At 36.1% G+C, this 24673-nt stretch overlaps 1 protein-coding gene across 1 annotated transcript in view; it reads right to left on the reverse strand.

The window, feature by feature from the left end:
* LOC128210598 (golgin subfamily B member 1-like) overlaps nucleotides 1–24437 on the reverse strand; it is a 234999-nt gene extending 210562 nt beyond the window's left edge. Inside the window, exon 1 of the mRNA XM_052914948.1 lies at nucleotides 24252–24437. Within this exon, the coding sequence (XP_052770908.1) occupies nucleotides 24252–24365 (114 nt within the window). The 5' untranslated portion in view covers nucleotides 24366–24437. The remainder of the gene's footprint in view (nucleotides 1–24251) is intronic.
* Between the last annotated feature and the right edge of the window lie 236 nt (nucleotides 24438–24673).

Consider the following 24673-nt stretch of genomic DNA (forward strand, 5'->3'; position numbering starts at 1 on the left):
ATCAAAGCAGCGAAAAAACGATTGAAAGAGGCATGCATTGTAACATGAAATACATGGGGATGGGGGGTTACGATGTTTAACAAGTGAACAAGTGACATTTACATATACAAAATGACACCAGACGCCATAAAATATATATATAGATATGTTTGTTTCGTCGCCCAATCTGGGCACAAGCTCTCTTGACCCTCGGCACAGTTTTCACTTTTATCTATGTGCCCTTCACCCATTCCATTTGTTCAAATAAAATTTGCAACCCTCACATATTTGCCTGCAGATAGTCTTTCAGCGCATTTGCGCTTTGATTACTATTAGTAGTAAGGCAGCGACCGTAAGGTAGATCATGAGGTGCACAATGATGGCACTTCAACTGATGCATGTCTAATTGTTTTTAATACATATCATACCACGTAAAAACTACTGTAAAAATTGTCGTACAATTTCAAAACTTTAAAATAATTAACCACTTTTATTTGTATTTGTCTGCTGATGCCAACCTTAGCCTATTTTTACTGCTGTTATAACCAAATCCATCAATCAATTTGAGTAGCATTCCTTTGAAGTGAAATGTAAACAAACCGTTTATAGGAAGAAGCCATTTTATTTACCGGTATGGGAATTCCAAGGGAAAAAGTGTGTCCTATACTCAATGATTTAGGTAAGGATAGTGAATTTTGATTTAAAATATTGTAATGTTTAAGTAGTGACCCTAAGACACATGAAGGGGTTATATTTATTTATTGTGTGATGGGAGAAGAAAATTCTCATGTGATTGATTAAAATTCATAATAGCAATTATGGAAGCGCCAAGTGAACATCCAAATTTCCACTCCATGATATAAATGTTGTGTTGTTTTACATGGTTGTTGCAAAGCTATAAAATAATGCAATGGTATTATTACATAATAATTACGACATCACACTTTGTTATAATTGTTTTTTAGGCAAAATGCAATACCCATGTGCCAAGATGGCTCTATATTGGGCGTATAAATACATGAAAAAAATTGTATTTTTTTAAAAATTACAAAAGGCCAAAAACTCTTAAAGCACATTGTTACTGTGAATAAGTTCATGAAGTCTACAGTTGCAATCTTCAATGAAAGTAAAATGATAAAATAACAATAATATTTTAATGGGGTTATTAAAACTCAAAAAAGAGCACATTCTTACTGTGAATAAGTTGATGAAGTTCGAAGCTGATATCTTCAATGATTGTAAAACAATAAATTATTAACAAAAAAATAATATAAACTAGAAGCGCCGCAATGCGACAAAACCAGGTTTTTGTTATGGGCAATCAGAAATTATAGCCAATTAATTTGTTGTATGATTTTATCTTTACTTTTATCTAAAAGAGACGTAACTGAAAATTACTGTTGGCAGAAACCATTTTTCTATTTTTAGTAATAGTGACCTTGACCTTAGCCCCTCCCCACTCAAAAGCAATTCCAAGCTAGCTCTTCACATACGCTACCTACACACTAAGTTTCATCAATATCTATCAATGCTAACTTATGTTATTGGGCAGAAACCATTTTTCTATTTTTAGTAACAGGCGACCTTGACCTTAGCCCCACCCCCCTCAAAAGCAATCCCAAGCTAGCTCTGTACATAAGCTACCTACCCACCAAGTTTCATCAATATCGGTCAATGCTAACTAAAGTTATTGGGCAGAAACCATTTTTCTATTTTAAGTAACAATGATCTTGACCATTTTTCTATTTTAAGTAATAGTGACCTTGACCTTAGCCCCTCCCCACTCAAAAGCAATCCCAAGCTAGCTCTTCACATAAGCAACTTACACACCAAGTTTCATCAATATCGGTCAGAGCTAACTAAAGTTATTGGGCAGAAACCATTTTTCTATTTTAAGTAACATTGACCTTGACCTTAGCCCCTCCCCCCTCAATAGCAATCCCAAGCTAGCTCTTCACATAAGCTAACTACACACCAACTTTCGTCAATATCTATCAATCCTAACTAAAGTTATTGGGCAGAAACCATTTTTCTATTTTTAGTAACAGGCGACCTTGACCTTAGCTCCACCCCCCTCAAAAGCAATCCCAAGCTAGCTCTTCACATAAGCTACCTACACACCAAGTTTCATCAATATCTGTCAATGCTAACTAAAGTTATTGGGCAGAAACTATTTTTCTATTTTAAGAAACACTGTGACCTTGACCATTTTTCTGTTTTAAGTAATAGTGACCTTGACCTTAGCCCCTCCCCACTCAAAAGCAATCCCAAGCTAGCTCTTCACATAAGCAACTTACACACCAAGTTTCATCAATATCGGTCAGAGCTAACTAAAGTTATTGGGCAGAAACCATTTTTCTATTTTTAGTAACAGTGACCTTGACCTTAGCCCCACCCCCCTCAAAAGCAATCCCAAGCTAGCTCTTCCCATAAGCTACCTACACACCAAGTTTTATCAATATCTATCAATGCTAACTAAAGTTATTGAACAGAAACCAATGTTTGCACCTGCGCGGCCCCCGCCCGCCCAACGACAACCTCATTCTAATAACCCGGTTTTCGTTGAAAACCTGGTTAAAAATGTAAAAAAATTAAATAATTTTGACAAAAGTCACATTAGGAAAATTTCTGTGAAAATATTTTGAAATAAGGCTTATGGTTTCTGAAGAGAAGTTTTTCAAAGTTTTCTATATATAGACACATATTGAACTAGCCCCATCCCTGGCAACCTTGTTTTTTATGAATGAACACGGGACGAAGGATTTTGAAAAAGGGTCACTAAGGAACATATCTGTGAAATTATTTTGAAATCGGGTAAATAGTTTCTGAAGAGATGTTCAAAGTTTTCCATTAAGACATATAATGAAAAAAAGCCTGCCCCTAAAGAATATCTCCTGTTAAGATATCTCAAAAGTCAGGCCAGGAGATTCTGAGGAGAAGATTTTTGAAGTTTTCAAAATGGACAAAGTAGCCGCTAATGCAGGAGACCAGGTTTCTTTTACAAATCAACATTAGGGTGAAGTAAATTGACAGAGGGTCACCCTAGGTACATACCTATAATGAAATTATTTTGAAATGGGGCAAATGGTTTCTGAAGAGAAGATGTTCAAAGTTTTCCATTGAGACATAATTATAATGAAAAGTAGCCTGCACCTGGCAGCCATGTTTTCTTACAAATCAACATTGCATGAAGAAATTTGATAGAGGCTCACCTTAGAATCATTTCTGTGAAATTATTTTAAAATCGAACCAGTGGATTCTGTGGAAAAGTTTTCCATATAGTCATATAGTGAAAATTAGCCGCGCCCACTAACGCCATGTTCTTTTACGAATCACCATTAGGTGTAGGAATTTGATACTGGATCACCTAAGGAGAATTTCTGTGAAAATATGTCAGAATTGGGCCAGTGGTTTCTGTAAAGAAGACTTTCTAAGTTTCTCCTTTTGGTTGCTATGGCAACTAGAGTTCTGCATGGAATCACTTTTATTGAAGGAATCTGGAAGAGGACCACCCATGGAACATTCCTAGATGAAATTGTCCTAGTGGTATAGGAGAAGTGGTTTGAAGGAATATGTCGACAACGGACGACTACGGACATTCACCGTATCACAAAAGCTCACGCTGAGAACTAGGTGCATACCTAAATGACGCCTCGCACATAAAGTAGCTCATATGTTCACATACCTATATGTTCATTTACCTAAATGACCCCATGCATAAAAAGTAGCCCATATGTTCTTGTACCTAAATGATGCCATGCATAAAAAGTGGCCCTTATGTTCACATACCTAAATGACGCCGTGCATAAAATGTAGCCCATATGTTCACATACCTAAATGATGCCGTGCACATAAAGTAGCTCATATGTTCACATACCTAAATGATGGCGTGCACATTAAGTAGCTCATATGTTCACATACTTTAATGATGCCATGCACATGAAGTAGCTCATATGTTCACACACCTAAATGACGCCTCGCACATAAAGTAGCTCATATGTTCACATACCTAAATGACGCCTCGCACATAAAGTAGCTCATACGTTCACATACCTAAATGACGCCGTGCACATAAAGTAGCTCATATGTTCACATACCTAAATGACGCCGTGCACATAAAGTAGCTCATACGTTCACATACCTAAATGACGCCGTGCACATAAAGTAGCTCATACGTTCACACACCTAAATGATGCCATGCATATGAAGTAGCTCATATGTTCACACACCTAAATGACGCCTCGCACATAAAGTAGCTCATACGTTCACATACCTAAATGACGCCGTGCACATAAAGTAGCTCATACGTTCACATACCTAAATGATGCCATGCACATGAAGTAGCTCATATGTTCACACACCTAAATGACGCCTCGCACATAAAGTAGCTCATATGTTCACATACCTAAATGACGCCTCGCACATAAAGTAGCTCATACGTTCACATACCTAAATGACGCCGTGCACATAAAGTAGCTCATATGTTCACATACCTAAATGACGCCATGCATAAAAAGTAGCCCATACATTGTTCACATACCTGAATGATGTCATGCACAAAAAGTAGCCAATATGTTCACATACCCGTACAAATAGTGTTTATTAATTACAATCTAGATCTTATTATTGAACTGAATGAATCATTTTGTTTTAAAACAGGAAAAAGTCACAAAAAATGTTATAGCTTTGAAAAATCAAATCAAAGATGACCACATAACAAATTTTGTTTTTTTTGTTTAAGCCATCATGATTTGTAAAAAAAACACATGGCCACCATGGGGCAGAGCACAGAGTTTCCCTTTAAGCTATGCTGACAAATGCTGTAATCATCGAGGCTTTTTGACCCTCAAAGCAGACATCAACGCTCCTCTGTTGTTTTTTCAGTCAAAAAAAGTGCATAACAAGAATGGTGGGCCTTGATGTACATGTGCATATGGTCTCTGGAAACATGTGTACCAAGTTTTAATTGAATAACTTCTTGAATGACGATGACAATGATACCAACTGTATTACATAAAAAAAATATTGAAAACTAGAGCTATCATTGAAGGTGATTAATACCCCCGAACGCCGCCTCTCATTATGATTTATCATTGTATGAAGTTTTATGAAATTCCATCTAGTAGTTTTCAAGTTACTGTCCGGACAAAAGTTTGACAAAAAAAACACAGAAAAAGGCAATAACTCTGTAATTTGCTAAAATAGTGTAATGATTCATGTACACTGAACTCCTTCTCATTGTGCTGTACCATTGTATAAAGTTTTATTACATTCCATCCGGTAGTTTTCAAGTTATGCTCCGGACAAGAAAAAAGTAACAAAGGTCAGTAACTCTGTAATTGGCTGAAATAGAATTGCGGTTTCTGTACACTGCACTTCCTCTCATTATGATCTATCACTGTATGAAGTTTTATTAAATTCCATCCAATAGTTTCCAAGTTATGCTCCGGACAAGAAAAAGTAACAAAGGCCACTAACTCTGTAATTAGCTGAAATAGAATTGCGGTTTCTGTACACTGCACTCCCTCTCATTATGATCTATCACTGTATGAAGTCTTATTAAATTCACACCAATAGTTTTCAAGTAAAGCTCCGGACAAGAAAAAATAACAAAGGGCAGTAACTCTGTAATTAGCTGAAATAGAGTTATGGTTCTTATGCACTGCACTTCCTCTCATTGTGCTTTACCATTGTATGAAGTTTTAATAAATTCCTCCCAGTAGTTTGCAAGTTAATGTCTGGAAAAAAGTTTGACAGCAAAAAACAACAAGAGGGCCAAATGGCCCTGAATCGCTCACCTGTCATATATTGCACATTCTTCCATTATATACAAATATTGAAAACCTAAGCCTATGAACACGGGGTGTGGCCAATTTTGACCCCAGGGCTAAAGTTTGAACAATCTTAATAGTGGTCCGATAAACAATGCTTCATACCAAATATCTAAGGCCTTCGCCTTTTGGTTTCGGAGAAGAAGATTTTTTAAGTTTTTGACCATTTTTGACCCCAGGGCCAAAGATTGAACAATATTGGTACAAGTCAACTAGATGAAATATCATGCCAAATATCTAAGCTCTTGTCACTACTTGATTTTACGTGTGTATCTATATATGTATATTTGTTATTAATTGTTGTATGTGGCCCATATTGAAAATTGGTATGTGTACTAAATATGTTATCCAGTTTAAATTAAGACGTTACTTGTCTTTGTGAGTTCGGAGAAGATTTTTTAAGTTTTCACTATAACACATATAGAGAAAACCCATCAGCCCCGGGGTGTGGCCAATTTTGACCCCAGGGCCATAATTTGAACAAACTTTGTAGAGTTCCACTAGACGATGAATCATGCCAAATATCTAAGCTCTAAGCAACGTAAGTTCAGAGGAGATGATTTTTGAAGTTTTCACTATAAACATATAGAGAAAACCCATGACCCCCCAAGGGGGTGGGGCCAATTTTGACCCCAAGGCCATAATTTGAACAATCTTTGTAGAGGTCCACTAGACGATGAATCATGCCAAATATCTAAGATCTAGTCCAAGTAAGTTCAGAGGAGATGATTTTTGAAGTTTTAACTTTAAACATATAGAGAATACCCTAACCCCCCGGGGCGGGGCCAATTTTGACCCCAAGGCCATAATTTGAACAATCTTTGTAGAGGTCCACTAGACGATGAATCATGCCAAATATCTAAGCTCTAAGCAACATAAGTTCAGAGGAGATTTTTGATTTTTTTTAATATAACCATATAGAGAAAACCCATGACCACCCAGGGGCGGGGCCAATTTTGACCCCAGGGCCATAATTTGAACAATCTTTGTAGAGGTCCACTAGACGATGAATCATGCCAAATATCTAAGCTATAGTCCAAGTAAGTTCAGAGGAGAAGATTTTTTAAGGTTTTCACTATAAACATATAGAGAAAACCCATGACCCCCCGGGGCGGGGCCAATTTTGACCCCAAGGCCATAATTTGAACAAACTTTGTAGAGGTCCACTAGACGATGAATCATGCCAAATATCTAAGCTCTAGGCCAAGTAAGTTCAGAGTAGAAGATTTTTTAAGTTTTCATTATAAACATATAGAGAAAACCCATGACCCCCCGGGGCGGGGCCAATTTTGACCCCAGGGCCATAATTTGAACAATCTTTGTAGAGGTCCACTAGACGATGAATCATGCCAAATATCTAAGCTCTAGGCCAAGTAAGTTCAGAGGAGAAGATTTTTTAAGTTTTCACTATAAACATAGAGAGAAAACCCAATCCCCCCGGGGCGGGGCCAATTTTGACCCCAGGGCCATAATTTGAACAATCTTGGTAGAGGACCATTTGGTGATCCTACCTACCATATATCAACGGCCTAAGCCTTGTGGTTTGGGAGAAGAAGATTTTTAAAGTTTTTCCTTTGGGTTGCCATGGCAACCAGAGTTCTGCATGGAATTGAATTCTTTGAACAACTTTGATAGAAGACCACCCAAGGAACATCCCTATGAAGTTTTATTAGTATTGGCCCAGCAATTAAGGAGGAGATGTCTTTTAAGTAAATTGTTGACGGACGACGCACGACGGACGCCGGACAAAAGGCGATCACAAAAGCTCACCATGTCACAAAGTGACAGGTGAGCTAAAAAACAAAGGGCAATTACTCAGTAATTAGCTAAAGTAGAGTTATGGTTCTTGAATACTGCACTTCCTCTCATTGTGCTTTACCATTGTATGAAGTTCCAATGAATTCCATCCAGTACTTTTCAAGTTATACTCCGGACAAAAAAAAGTAACAAAGGGCAATAACTCAGTAATAAGCAAGAATAGAGTTATGATTATTGTACACTGCACTTCCTCTCATTATGCTCTATCATTGTATGAAGTTTAATCCAATTCCATTCAGTTGTTTTTAAGTTATGATCTGGACAAGGTAAATTGCAACAGACCAACCGACAAACTGACTGACCGACCGACCGACCACAGGGTGACTCCACTATACCCCCTTCAAACTTTGTTTGTTGGGGGTATAAAAAGGCGAGCTAAAATCTACAATTCTGTTAGAATCTAGTGTAATTGATGTATATTGTGGCTAATGATGACTTTTTTTCAATATTTCCTGCTGGAATTTATATATTTCCACCACATATTCTAGCCTAGTGTGAGGCAGTAATTAATGTTGGCCTTTTATTCCAACTGCCAACATAAATAACAAAATACATGCAAGATAAACATAGTTACATAACAGTTCAGAGCTACAGGTAACTTTTTACTTCAATTGTAAAATTTTGTGTATTATACTAGACACCAGATGATAGTATTAAAAGAAAAAAAGAAAATTGTCAAAAACATTGACATCATTGTGTACAACGTATTAAATCTTACTTACTGATGTATCACATTGCTTACCATACATACATCTTTCACAGTTTTTGCGCATTTTTCCAATTCGAAATTTACTAGGGATGTCTACCACGTAAATCCCAGTAAGTTTAAAAATAGTGTTTGTATATTTATCTTTACTCATAAACAGATATGATTTGAACCGGGGAAACCATTATGTGTTTGTTTTTTTTAAATGGGAAAGCATAGATGAAACAGCAAATGATTATAATTGCGTTATTATTTTAAACATGTAAATTGAAGTATTACTGATGTGCCCCAGTGTTGTGACACTGACTGTACAGATGTATTAAGTGAAAGTGTTATTATCAAAGTACTCACAGTTGTCATGTTTGTTGTTGTCCGCGATGGGGTAACTTAATTTTAAACTCAATTGTAGACAAGAGTTTACTTTGTAGAATAACCCCACCCGGCATTTCATCTACCGTTTCTTGTCAATTCAACGTATATTCCGATTTAGACCATGCAAGCTATATTGTGTAACAGACTTATATTACTTCGTTTCATATGATTCTTACTTTTAAAACATGAGGAATTTCACGTAATTTTGTCTGTTTCATAGCAACTTATTGCAATATCATAGTCAGTCAGCCATCTTGTTTCACTGATTTTTGACATTTACATCACATCCGTTTTACCAAGGTTGCTATAACCGCGAAGTTTAAACTTAAGAGGTTGTTAATTTTTACCTTGTATTGTAATTTTGCTTTGCTTTAACCATGAAAACTTAAGGCAAAAATGTATATTCTAGCGTAACTATCTTAACCGCCATATTTTCAGCGGTTCTATTTTTAGACCGATCAAAGTTTTACCAGTCGATTCAATTTTAGGCGATCGATCGCATTTTCCTAGATCGATCAGCTGTAGTCGATGCCCTTTTTTGGTGTCGATCTACGAGTCGATGCAGTAGTCTGCATCTGGCATATATAAGGAGCATAGATTTTTGCTGATGAGTTCTCCAGTTTCCTTTCATGGCGGAAGCCTGCGTTTAACATCTCGGCATTTTTTCAAAGTAATTATAGCATAAAAGAATCAAGAAATATTAAAGAACATTAGATAAATAATAAGTGGAACTGTTTTACAGCGTTTTAGTAATTTGTCAGATTTTTCTAAAGATTTATAAACATTTGATCAATTTAAGGAGGTTGATGGCTGACTGTTTTAGCATTTGGTTGACAGGGAAATAAAACTGCTTGAATCATAAATAATCACAACATTTTAACATTTCTCAAAACGTCGATTTTACTATACATGTTTTCATGTTGATGTTTACATAGTAAACTGAATAAATATTTTAACGGTTATTATTGTTTGTGACTTATCATCCGTATGTCAGCCTAAAGTCTGCCCCAGAACTGTAATACACGTAGGGCCAGAGCTAGCCCACAACATTATCGACCACATACTAGCTCACATTGACAAATCTAGGCTTCTTTTGAGCAAATACGGTATTTGCCAATCTTTGGACAATCTGGTGTCTAGCCCCTTTAATTTAATTCAATAAGTGTTATTGTGATTGTCAGTCTTCTGGCACTTTGACATGCTAACATAAGTGTATTTGATATACATGATAGACTTGACCCCAAAAGCGGATCTTAATTGATTAAAAACACCAGGCAGCGCTTCCTTCCCTTTGCATTATAAAACACAAGCTCATCAAGGGAAATCATGAAGTGATTCTACGCCAATTTAGTGGTATCTTTGAGTTTGTCAAAACAGTTGTTAACAAAACAGTTGTAAATTAATCATTGTAACGTTTCACTCTTGCAACAATTTGTATTCATAACAAAATGGACAAATATTTGATTTTATATCATAATTGGCTCATTTTAAAGCCTATTTACTCCAATTACAATCCTTATCTGTAGCTCTACAGTTATATAACTATTCTGTCATGTTATTTAACTATACTACTTGCATTTTTTCGATGAAATGAATGATTTAATATTTATTTTGATGTTAATCTTCAAACAAGAGGGCCAATATGGCCATATATCGCTCACCTGAGTAAAACTTTGTGCTATAGACTTGTTGATAATTAAAGGGCAATAACAGCGATTTGGCTTCTGTGATGTATTATGCCCATTCACATTATCAATTTTTTTGATATTCTAACAAATGCTTAATAAGTTAAAGGACAAGAGCAATTTTAGGTTATTTCTATAATCAGGGTTCGAATTTAACTTTGAGGAGCACTCGCAAAATTTTGCGAGTGCATTTTGAGGCAACTCGCAAAATGACAAATCAACTTGCAATTTTATTATTTGCTTTATTCCCTTATAATATTGTCTAATTAAAGTAGAAATTAACACCTAAGACATATTATGAATATTAAAAAGTATCAATCTTGAGTGACTTGACTACTAGAACTTGTTGATGGCTTATTCTATTTGGGGGGTATGGAAAGACTCATCTGATGCTGGCAGCTTTTTGATAACAAAGCTGTCCAATAATTTGACATTGTTCACTTTGTATATTTACCCTCGCCATCGGGTAATTTAATACCCATTCGACAAGCACGCTACAGATTTCATTAAGTCTATAAGTATTAAAAACAATAAAATAATAAATTTAAAATAAAAAAGCAACAGTAAATGTAGCGTGGATACTTTGGACCATGAAATATATCGATCAACGAAGTCTATTCATTTTGACAGTTGGGCGGAAATGTATTCAAAGGATGATGGGGTTTACATATAGTGCGCAAAAGCGCTAAATTTAGCCAATGATTGAGCTAGGTGATTACGTCATTCATATTTACTTTGTATTATGCACGCCTCGGAGCATCCCGGAAAGATTCGAGATAAAACTCGGCCTTTTCCGTATTTGTTCTATTTTTGAAAACCTACTAGAGCGTGACTCTGTACTGTCTTCTTTATATCAGTAGTGTTAACATGCCACTTATAGACTAAACATGCCACTTATAGGCTGTTTACACTCGTCTACATAGTGGAATTAAGTTCATGTTTATTCTACTTTCCTTTTAACATTTTGTGGTCTAGAAAAAGCCACTTGCAGAATTTTACGAGCTTGAATAAAAGTCACTCGCAATTTCCAAATGTCGCTCGCATTTTGCGAGTATGCGAGTCTTAATTCGAACCCTGATAATTAAAGCGCAATAACTCTCGGGTAACTACAGCAACTTTGCTAATCATCAAACACATTCATACAAATTCTGACCAAATTTGGTCATGACTGGACAAAGGGTTTCAAAAGTAATAGATCGGACTACATGCTCGATGGTGCCCGTCTACCCTTCCACCTTAGGTGGAACTATTATATGTTCATGAAGTTTGAAGTTGGTACCTTCACTGAATTTAAACAATAAAATAACAATAAAAAACCCACAACAGATGACCCATATTCGAACTTGACTTAAAATTATCAAAACAACCTTTCTGACAAACTTCCAGGATATTTGGGCTGAAAATGTTACCTCTAGAGTGTTAACAAGGTTTTTCAATATTTGGGCTCGGTGACCTAGTTTTTGACCCCAGATGACCCATCTTTGAACTTGAGCTTGAAATCATCGAAACAACCTTTCTGACAAATTTCCAGGATATTTGGACTGAAAAAGTAGCCTCTAGAGTGTTAACAAGATTTTCTATTTTTTGGTCATGTGACCTAGTTTTTCATCCCAGATGATCCATATTAGAACTTATCAGTGTAATTACTTGGACAAACATCCTCACCAAGTTTCGTGACAATTGAGGCAAAAATGTGACCACTAGAGTGTTAACAAACTAAGTGTGGACAGACGATGGATAACAGATGACAGACGACGGACGACAGACATTCATCGATCCTAATAGCTCACCCTCAACCTACGGCTAAGGCGAGCTAAAAACAGACAGGGAAACTGTACCATTTTCTTAGTTTGAACTGCATGTTTCTAAAGCCCAGCCTACAGGTTGGTCAATCCTCACTACATTACTGTTCAGATTCAATATAAGAGCTATGTTAGAAACATTTACAGTGGAAATAAGGCATATACACAAACTTACACACAAATGGACATACTGTAAGCCATCATTTGAATCTGTTATAAATTCAACATCGCAAAATCTAATACAAACTTCTAAAAAAAAGGATGCTACTTGTTATAATTTCCTGATATCAATGATTTTGGAAACCTATCAGGGTTAATCCATTTTAGAAAGATTTCCATTTGTTTTTTGTATGAAGAATTTAAGATCTTTCTAGAACTACACTAGCGGATCCAGGGGGGGGCGCACCCGGCGCACGCCCCCCCTAAAATTCCCGGAGCTTACATGTTCTTTGGTATGGAAACAATAAAATATACTATATTTTCCTATTTTTTCTTCGCTCGCGTATCTTTATACAACATTGCCTTTTGAGATGTACTCGTACACAACACAGAGTGCACGCAATTGAAACGTTCCCGCCTTCCCTTACTTTAATAATTCAGCACTATATAACATGATCATGTTGATGCGCCGTAAAACCCATACAAACAAACACATCATTCAATTAATTTCCTTTGGGTACATTTATACGACAACAAATATGGCTGCGCCGTCAAGTCCCGCACAGGAGTACCATGGGCCAGAGCCGGTTCAACGCTCTCATGCTACTCTTCATTCATAGGGACATAAAATTGGATATTGAGGAAATTGTGAACATCTACGCCAGGAAATATCCTAGGCGCATGCTACTGATAGATCCATTGTGCGAATAGATACACATAGATAGCTATGCACTTAGAATATGTTGAATAGTAAAAGTATCTGAACATGGGTTCACAATTATACATGTATCTTCCGTCGTTTTTCCCGCTTAACGAAAATATACAAATTATATAAGCCACTTAGTCGTCCTAATAGAAACCTCGTTATGATATTAGAACTATAGGTATGCCCCTGGATCTGCTAGTGCAACCTTTAGAGTGATTAAAAGTTACGCCCCGCCTAACCCAAAATCCTGGATCCGCCCCTGAACTACCTGACAAGTTCTTGGCGCAATTCTAACCTACAAGTATATTGGCATCCTATTTTATACTGTAGGATTTATATTAGATTATGAAGCTTACAAATTTGTTAAGAATATAGTAATTATTTATTTTTCACACTAACACATTTCTGCACACTGTGTACAACAGACATGTGAACCTCTGGCTAGGTAGAGAGATAGATTTGTTTCCCCCAGAGAGGTAGATTTGGGCACAGAGAGGAGAGAGGTAGAATTTACAGAATGCAGGGGGGCGGGGTAAATCTTCATTTTGTAGTTAATTATCTCCTTGCTTAACCTTTCACATAGTTACTGATGGAAAATACTTTCTCTTATTTCTTGTTTTATTTTTACATTCAGTCATAATATAAATAAATAATATAAATATGTATCACAGGTATCATATTCTACTAAAACACAGCGCATAAAAATTATATTCATTTACAATACATAAACCTTAATTTATATTTACATTTGCCTTGATTGCATTCAATAAATGGAATATTCACAAAAGAGAAAGGAATATTCATAAAAAGATAATGTGTCCTTTTTGGAGTAGATTTTTATAATGGCCAGCTAAATACATGTACTGTTAACAATTAATCAATTATTTAGTGCAGGGGCTGAATCTTATTTTGGTACGATCATTGAAGGTAAAGGGTGGGAATGTCATATTCAGCGATGGTGTTTTAATTTTACTGTTTTTTGTTAAGCTTTTTTGTATATGCTGACATAAAGGAACTAAACAAGAGGGCCATGATGGCCCTAAATCGCTCACCTGAGTAAAAGAGTTTAACCTTTGTTATCAATATAGCTTGATATTTGTTCTCAAAGAATATTGAAAAAACATACTGGTCAAACATGTTGCCTGGATAATCACTGATAGGACTTGTCACAGTTGCCTGCACACCGACAGGACTTGTCACAGTTTCCTGCACACTGACAGGACTTGGTGATTGACTGCACACTGACAGGATTTTGTTCAGTTGCCTGCACACTGACAGGACTTGATGATTGACTGCACACTGACAGAATTTTATTCTCATACCTGCACACTGACAGGACTTTGTGAAGTTGCCTGCACACTGACAGGACTTGATAATTGACTGCACACTGACAGCACTTGGTACAGATACCTGCACACTGACAGGACTTTTTCAGTTGCCTGCACACTGACAAGACTTTGTTTAATTGCCTGCACAATGACAGGATTTCGTTCAATTGCCTGCACACTGACAAAACTATGTTAAATTGCTTGCACACTGAAAGAACTTTTAGTATAGATACACAAACAATAAACAGTGTATCATCCAATAAAATCAATAAACTGCCTTAAGCTCTAAAAATCAAATATCAGCACCTTCAACTAATATTAACGCTTCTTCCATATAGGACAACATCACCTTCCTTCAAATGATAAGAATAAAAAATTTCTTTATGTAAGGCTTATTCACTATCCATACAGAAGATAAGATTGTAGCTTAGAATAATCTACATGAAGTTTACAAAAATCTACATGAAGTTCAATGGAAAAGTCTGATTATTAAATTTATCATTAAGTAAAATTGAAATTTCTTCTAAAGAATAAAGTGTATAATAATTATTTGAATCTATGAACCTAAAAACAGAACAAAATTACCTTAGAAGAGACTATGTTGAAGACTTTAAAAAAAAAATAAAAAAAATCTATTCCCTTGTTACTAAAAATACAAAGTAGTGGAATCTCCAACAAAAAGGGCGACCATATAGCAAGACTTGCTGCCCTTGCTTCAAGAGTAAACTTTACATAACTATCAGATTTTAACAAAATGTATCTATAATGAACTTGTAGCCCACGGGGTGAGGCCAATTTTTCCCCAGGGGCATAATTCGAATAAACATGGTAGATAACCAATACACAATGTTACACATCAAATATTTCAGCACTAAGCCTCATAGTATTTGCAAAAAAAAAAGTTTTGTAATTTTTCCTTTAGGTCGCCATGGCAACCAGAGTTCTGCATGGAATTCATTTCTTTAAACAATTTTTATAAAGCACCAACCAAGGATCACTCCTATGAAGTTTCATTAAAAATGTCCAAGGGTTTAGGAGAAGTTGATGATTATAACCAAATGTTGACACTTTTCCTTTAGGTTGCCATGGCAACCAGAGTTCTACATTGAATTCATTTCTTTGAACAATTTCGAAAAAGCACCAACCAAGGATCACTTCTATGAAGTTTCATTAAAATTGTCCAAGGGGTTTAGGAGAAGATGATGATTATAACCAATTGTTGATGCTTTTCCTTTAGGTTGCTATGGCAACCAGAGTTCTGCATGGAATTCATTTCTTTGAACAATTTAAAAAAAGCACCAACCAAGGATCACTCCTATGAAGTTTCATCAAAATTGTCCAAGCGGTTTAGGAGAAGAAGATGATTATAACCAATTGTTGACGCCGAACGACGGACAACAGACGAGAGACGCCGGACATAGACCGATCACAATAGCTAATAATAGCAAAAATCACTGTCCTTGTAGAAAAATTAATTATTCAAAAACGAACTTTGATAAAAAAAAACACACTCCGCAATTGTTTCTAACGAAATAGCCCTCTAACCAAATAAATGCCATAAATTCAATTTTTGATAATCATAAACAGAAGAAAAATACTGTTAGTAAACATAACATAGAGCATAAAAAATAGTTTCGTGGTTACAAAACAAACTTTTATCATGAACATTTTACAAATAAACTATCAAACATTGGTCATTTGTCACCAAGAGATGTATTCTTTTCCTACTAGACATTGCCATTGAAGGGTTCTGTTTTATTGATCTAGGCCTTTGAACTCACTGTGGTACATCAAGTTATGCACCAGTCAATTGCAACCACGGCCCCCCCAGGTCCGAGGTATACCGGAGATAGCCGGGGAAAGGGCCGTGTTTTTACCTTCCAGGTGGCCCCGCAGTGCCGGGTGACTGCGGTGGTTTCGTCTTCACGCCAAATATAGCAGGAAATTGGCCTTATCTAGGGTCCCTTGGGTGCAGGGGCATTTGGCAGTGGTTTTACCAGCAGTTCGTCCCCACAGGGCGTAGACTTTGCCCGGGCTTGGCTGGACCGAAAGTCAAAGTCCCCGCTATTCTCCGGACCTGGGGGGGGGGGCCGTGGTTACAAATGACTGGTGCATTAACACTGTAAACACACTATTGGTCGAAAAGGCAAAAATTCATCTATTCATTGTAAACCTTTTATGAATGTTATAAAAACAAAGGACCAATAATTGCTGATTATGCCAATTGGCAGGATCATGGCAGACACAAGTTAATATCTGCCCTCTAGCAATTGTGTGACCAGCTGACTGCAGTTATATTATCATGTATCATAATACTGGATGTAAAATTCAATTTCATAGCCACTTAAAATCAAGAGGGCCAAGATTGCCCTACATAGCTCACTTGATTGGACATAAAGCATTAATAAAAATGTTGCAATTTAAACATAATATTATCATTACTGATGACGATGCCTTGCTTTATATTTGTAAAGGGTCATGCAATGAAGCTTCGTAGCATTAAATTTGGACTGGTAGTTTCAGAGATTTTTTTTAAAGCAAAACAGTAAGTCGGCCATTTTGTTGTTGTTGTTGTTGATCAATGTCAATGTCTTGTTGTATTTTTGTAGAGGGTCATGCAATGAAGCTTCCTGTCAAGTTTCAGTGAATTTGGACTGGTAGTTTCAGAGGAGATGTTTTTTAAAGCAAAACAGGAAGTTGGCCAGATTGTTATTGTTGTTGATCAATCATTACCCCTTGTTGTATTTTTTGTAGGGGGTCACCCAAGGAAGCTTCCTGTAAAGTTTCAATGAATTTGGACATGTAGTTTCAGAGGAGATGCTTTTTAAAGCAAAACAGTAAGTCTGCCATTTTGTTGTTGTTGTTGTTACTAAATCCTGACCTCTTGACAGACGGACAGACAGATAGATGGACTGACTGACGGACAGACGATGGACAAAGACCGATCACAATAGCTCACCTTGAGCACTTCATGCTCTGGTAAGCTAAAAACATGTATTTGTTCAAAATTTTCATATAGACATATAGTAGAAAGTAGCCCGACCCCTGTCGGCCAGTGGAATCAGAGGAAAAGATTTCGAATGCGCGACGGGCACCACGGTTAGCTGATACTAATTTCTTTTCGGATAAAAGCGAAAGAGGGTACCAGTATATCAATACAGAGCATTGAACGGAAAAACCTCGATGCGTACTTTTCCAATATGTTCATATTCTTATTGCATATTATCTGACCATATGCAAGAACATTCATGTGGTTAACCCGATTAACTCACTCGCTACGTATGCATTTATTGTGCTTCATTAAAAGAACATACAGTTAGCTTGAATTGTTAGGAGAACTATTTTTATTGGATGTTGTGATTGTAATCAGTTCTGGTACTACTTTGATTATTCAAATTCGCTAACAGCAATCCAATCAAAATACAGCGTATGACTACATTACGTCAGTGAACCCTCAGATGCGGCTTGAAAATGCAGACATTGCGGTTATGGCTATGAACTAGGCCACAAGTGCCCTAGTCCAAAAATAAGCCAATTGATACAGAGTAAACAACGTGTAATTTCAGTGCTATTTACACATGCTTTTTATAAACTGTGCTATGTTCTGAATGCATACATGGGTTGTCATTTTGTTTTAAATGTTTAATGTTGTTTTAATGAAGAAGTATACTAACGAATCAATTGTCATTTATTCAACAATAAATTCAATATAGTAATTCAACAAACATGCATACAAAAGATCACTCGAACCGAATTCTATCATATTGGTTAAGTCTAACCGACATTGCAACCTTATCTATACTTCGCAAACGTTGTCATTTTCTGAAAACTGTTAATCCAAAATATCGCCATTTCAAAATAAATTTTTGGGTCCCTACGATTTTGGATTAACGGTGTTCAACTGTATAGTGATAAGAAGCCCTGCTCACTGGCCGCCATGTTTTTTTACGAATCAACATGGGGTGAGAAAAAAATAGATAAAGGGTCACCTAAGGATCATTTCTGTGAAATTATTTTAAAATTGGTCAAGCCAATTTTAAGGAGAAGATTTTCAAAGTTATCCATTTAGAAATATATTCTGAAAGGTAGCCACGCCCACTGGCAACCACATTTTTTATTAATTAACATGAAGTGATGCAATTTGATACAGGGTCACCTAAGGAGCATCTCTGTGAAATAATGTTGGAATTGGGTCAGCGGTTTCTGAGAAGAAGATTTTCAAATTTTGTTCTTTTGGTTGCCATGGCAATTCAACATGGTTCAACAAGGGGTGAAGGAATTTGATAGAACCTCTTTATTGAAGGGATCTTGAAGAGGACCACCTAAAGAACATTCCTGCAAAGTTATATTTAAATTTTTCCAGTCTTCTAGGAGAAGTTGTTGCAAGAAAAATGTTGACAATGGACGATGGAGGATGGATGACAGACAGACAACGATGACGACAGACAATCACCCTATCACAATAGCTCACGCTAAGCATTTTGTGTTCAGGTGAGCTAAAACAAAGAAAATAAACAAAATTACAGCAGTAGAATTTGTTTGAAAACCGGTAGAGTGATAGGGGGTCAAAGCAGTAGATTTTTCCTACTGTCAGTAAAGCTCACATGACTGGTGCAATAGAACGAAATGTTTGCAAACAGCATATTCATCATAGTCGAAAACTTACTTGAAAACTTACGTGACCATAAGAAGAATAAAACAGACTATTCCACCACTTTTAAGGATTGCAAAGTTTGGGTGAAAAATGAATGATTCATATCCTTAACCAGAATCTAATGATAAAGCACCATAAATAACATGTCCCTACTGTGACATCAGTGCAATTAGCAGGAGATGCACAGCAGGGGATTATCATGCCAAACATTCCTTAAACTAGGTCTTTAAGGGTGAGTAGTAAAGCTCTGCATATTCATAGAACAATCAGCTTATTAATGAAAACTTGACCATGAAGAGTATGTTAACTTCACCACAATAGCCATGAAATGTATGCTTACTTGACCATAGCTAGCCATTCAGAGTATGTTTATTTGACCATTGCATAGCTATGAAGTGTATGTTTACTTGAACATAGCTACATGAAGTGTTTGCCAACTTGACTTAAGCAAGTAATGACGTGTTTGTTTATTTGATCATAGCAAGCCATGAAGTGTATGTTACCTTGACTATTGCAAGCCATAAAGTGTTGTTGTGTACATATTTACTTGTAACTTGTCATGAAGAGTATGTTCACTTGACCATGGCTAGCCATTAAGTGTTTATTTGACCATCAAGAGTATTATTACTTTACCACTGCCAGCTATTAAGTGTATGTTCACCTGACCATAGCTAGTCATGAGGAGTGTTTTCTTGACCATAGCTAGTCATGAAGAGTATGTTGACTTGACCACAACTAGCTAGTCATGAAGAGCATGTTTACTTGACCATAGCTAGTCATGAGGAGTGTTTTCTTGACCATAGCTAGTCATGAAGAGTATGTTTACTTGACCATAGCTAGTCATGAAGAGTATGTTTACTTGACCATAGCTAGTCATGAAGAGTATGTTTACTTGACCATAGCTAGTCATGAAGAGTATGTTTACTTGACCATCGCTAGTCATGAGGAGTGTTTTCTTGACCATAGCTAGTCATGAAGAGTATGTTTTTTTTTTTACCATAGCTAGTCATGAAGAGTATGTTTACTTGACCATAGCTAGTCATGAAGAGTATGTTTACTTGACTATAGCTAGTCATGAAGAGAATGTTTGATTGACCATAGCTAGTCATGAAGTGATTGTTGTTTGGTTGACCATATAGATAGCCATGAGGTGTATGCTAACTTAACCAGAGATAGTGATTAAGTGTTTGTTTATTTTACAATAGCTAGCCCTGGTGTACATATAGTAAAACTGTGGTCATTCGAATAGGCGGTCGTTCGAGAACCGGCAATCCCTCGAGGTCGAAGCTTAGTCCCGAACATTTTTCCTTCTATTTTCACATAAAATGTACTGACGCTGCATCGAAACCCAAATAAGTCCAGTAGTCGAGCACAATTGCTAGTCCCATATACACAAATTATGCACAAAACATTACAACTCCCTCGAGCTCATAATTTTTTGCGAACGCGTGATCCAAAATAAACAAACTATGGCTAAGTGTCAAAATTTTTGCAAGATGTAAGAATTGCAATGACAGTCGAAAGGAAGTTTGATAAAGTGTGAAAAACCATTGATCAATACTGACCCATGACTGCCTTTAGTTGATAAGGGCATTGGAGAATATAATTATGATTATAATATGCACTGTCATATTCCAATGTAACTTGTTTAGAAAATGTGCTTTTTGTAAAATTAAACTTAACTTTTTATTCATTTACTGGTTTTTATTTTACATTTACGGTATATGTCAGCCTTTGAACTTATGACCGATTTCCACAATGCAACACGATATCGGTGTCGAATGTAAATATTCGGTTTGCTGACTTCAAAAAGAAATAACTGAAAAACAATTCATTACAGACTGGGAAATTGAAACTTGGGTCTTTCGAGGTTTTAGCTCAGATATAATTAGCAATATTAACAATGTCTAGATACAGTTGCAACTGATGTTGAAGTGATTCAGGTAGATTTATATGTCGTTTCAAATTTTTCCTAAAAGCAGCATTATTTTTTTATATTACGAATGATCCTCATACTAAAAATATGTAATAATTATATCAGAATTTGGTTTATCCGTACAGGCGTATAATGTATGTACTAAAAACCAATGAATAAAAAGTATGTTTTCGAACATTTTCCCAACTTCCATTAGAGGCTCAGTTCTAGACTGCATTTAAATGGGTTTAAGGGCAATTTTATTGAACAATATTTCTTATATTAATATATTAATCATAAGAAAAAAGTATTTTTGGCTCTTCGCACGTTTCCGGTTTTATCAAAACTGACGAAGTTGAATTTTTTTTTTCCTCGCTCCATCCATTTTTTTTTGGCAAAAATCCGAGGAACAAAACATTAACCCCGCTTGACCAAAGCATGCCAGCAGAGCTACAGATGAGGGTCGTAATGGGCGTAAATACACTTTAAAAAAACACCCATTACGACATCAAATCAAACAGCTGTTCGTACCGGTACAATTAAAAAAAATCTTCTGAGTATTTTTGACCGTTTTTACACTAGCCGTTTTGAGTAAGTATTTTTGACCGTTTTTACGCAATCGGAACTCCTCGGCTAGTATCAAGATATGGCTATCTCGAAGCTTGCCGGAGATGGCCGAGTTGTTACGATTGCGTTTTTACGCTAGCTGTTTTGAATAAATGTTAAACCGGTTTGTTAAAATCGATTCACTATCCTACAGGCTCAAGACCACAGTTATCTGCCCCCCGTTGACCAAGATCTGGATGTTAATACAGAAAAAAGAGTGCTTGTGTTCAAGTATCAATATTTTATTAAAATTGAATGAAAAAGAGGCAAAAAATGTTCTTTTTGCAGAGAACTTGACTGAATTTGACACTCTATTGCAGAAATTGATAGTTTTCAGTGTAAATATTGGAAAAATCATAGCTTGTGGAAGTCTGAAAATTAGTTGTTTGTAGCCGATTGACTCCTTGGCGGAAGGGTTCTGTATTTGAACTCAATTTTGACAGTCGGGTCAATGGTCAACATGGTGTTTTCTTGTGATTATATTTTGTGTCTTGAATTGTTCTAGAGATGCCATGTCCTTGTTTTTCAATTGGGATGTGTATAAAGTCAAAAGCCAGGTTAGTGTCTATATGAAACATATAGTAAAAATAACTGTGGTCTCACGCCTACACAATCATTCGGAGCTCCTCGGCCATTTTTATCGAAAACAATCTCGGATGTATTTGGACGGTTTACATACTCAAAAACCGGTACGTTTAAGTCCGTTGCAAGTAGATAGCGTAGCAATTTTATTTAGCAGTTAAACTTTAAGACTTAAGTCTTGGGAATCTTAATTATGTTTGCAATAATACACTACACTGGCAGTCAGTTTAAACTTAGATCAACAACTACGACTCTAAAACACTATATTTAATTAATGACTTCATTTTTTAAAAAAACGAACTACTTCAACTGATGTACCGGCATACATCTGAGGTTGTTTTCGATTAAAATGACCGAGGAGTTCTGAATGCTACGCAATGTGCGTAACCGTAAGGGGGACTTACCGATGCGTAGCATTTTTTTTAATCGATTCAATTCTGTGTAATCAACTTACAACAGTTGAAATGTTGCTCAGCAGATTAATCAGGACTTGTTATTTGCTGAGCAACATTGTCATTTCAATTTTGTGTAAGTTCTTATATGTGTGCTATAAAATGTCATTAAATGAAATAAGTCATTCGTATTTGTAATTTAATGTACCAGTACACTTTAGAAATCGCTGTTACACTTTAATGAATGATCCAAGGGTGTACCATACACTTTACCAGATTGCATAAGGGTGTAATATACACTTTATTAAGTAAAGAGTTATCTGTAGCTCTGCATGCAAGAAATTATTTGTTTATTTGTCGAGAGCTATCATGAAGTGTTTGTTTACTTTGTCATAAATTTAACACATACCATTCATAAATTTATCATGGCTAGTGTAGAAGTTCTTTTGCTATTTTCAACACTAATATCAGATTTTCAAAAAACAAGATTCGTATATATGTGTGAATTTTGCACAACACAGGATGCGGCATTCATAAGGATGACTCACAGAACTCTGGCATCTTTGAGAAATGTGTGCATGTTTTCAAGTACATACTCATAGCAGAACACATGTTTCCACTCTACCATTCTAAATATATCATGGACACCTAGATGCAAATGCACATAAGCTTTCATATCTTAACTGAATTAAATGGAGTTCAAGAAATTTGTGGGAAGAAATATATTGATAAGCTATAATGTTGCTAATGGTTAAAATGATAAATTATTTTCAATCCATCTGCTTCTAAATGTTATGGTGGAAATTTACTGATGCTTTTACATTCCTCAGCTGTGAAAACAATATCTCTGTAGAACAAAAATGAGTATGTACATGTATGTTTTTTCTGTCTCATCAATTGCCGAGGATACTACCATTTTTGAAGTGAAATTCAATATGTTTGTCATTATGATTTCCACCTCCCAGAATGGACATGCCTGTGGTCGAAAAACCGTTATAAAAACTTATTTTGACTTGATTGTGCCATTCGAAGCCATTTCTTTGGTGACGATCAGTTGTAGAAAAGTTCTTATGAGATCAAGAACATGCTCCTGGAAGACCTCAAACCCATGACCTGTTAGAGGAGAGAGGAACATCCATATTTCTACAGCACGGCCAAGTTATCGGGACTCAAGTAAAGAGTGACCACTGATTATTCCTCTACCAGTCAATTTTACCATCATATCACAAATATTTGATTGAAGTAATGATATTAAATATTATTTCCTCTTACCAGTCTTGGTCATAGCATTTATTTACTAAATCTTGGACAATTTCAAAAATTAATAAATCATTGTCACCAAGTTAAATTTAACAAAGAAATTGTATCTATGTTTTTGAAAAAAAGAATGCCACTGTCCCTGAATCCCATATGACAATTTAATACGCTAGGACATAGACTTAACAAGTGCACTGCAGAGCCAATACCTTTGCTCATCTGTTTTTTGGTCAAAGGCATCACTTGACAATAATATTATTGCCAGAAGAATGGGCCATGCTATTGACTTACATGTGTGTATTATGTCTGGCAACATGTATACAAATTTATAAAATACAAAACATTAAAAACTTAAGAAGACTCTTTGGCGGCCATTTACATTTGATGTATGCCATTATCTCATTTATTTTAGTAAAAAAATCAGACAAGCTTATAAAATGAAAACATAGGTTAACTCACCACATCAATCAGTTTTCCAAGAGTAGAGTACACTTTAGGTGGCAGGCGACGATACAGTGGTGGGTGGGGTACGTTCCGTGAATTGGGATATAAAACAGAATGACCAGATTCCATGGAGGAACGTATGAAGTTCTCACAAAAAAGCTGTGTGGATGTTCACTACAGCATGCTTACTACTCTACTGAAGTGCCTGGGATAGCAGCCAGGGTTTATATATTGGTTATAGCAGAGGTTTTGCCTTCTCTCTGGATGCTGATAACCAGCTACTGGTTGTGTATACTGTACATGTACAAACAATACTATATGCTAGTCTGGCTTCTGTCTATTGTCTAGAGGATATCAGAAAACCCATCCTGTAATTTCACTCCAGTAGAGTAGGAAGCTTTCTCGCAACTTTTTTATGAGGTATGGTTCACCTATAT

This window comes from Mya arenaria, chromosome 12 (genome assembly GCF_026914265.1).
Source record: "Mya arenaria isolate MELC-2E11 chromosome 12, ASM2691426v1".
NCBI classification, from domain to species: Eukaryota; Metazoa; Mollusca; class Bivalvia; order Myida; family Myidae; genus Mya; species Mya arenaria.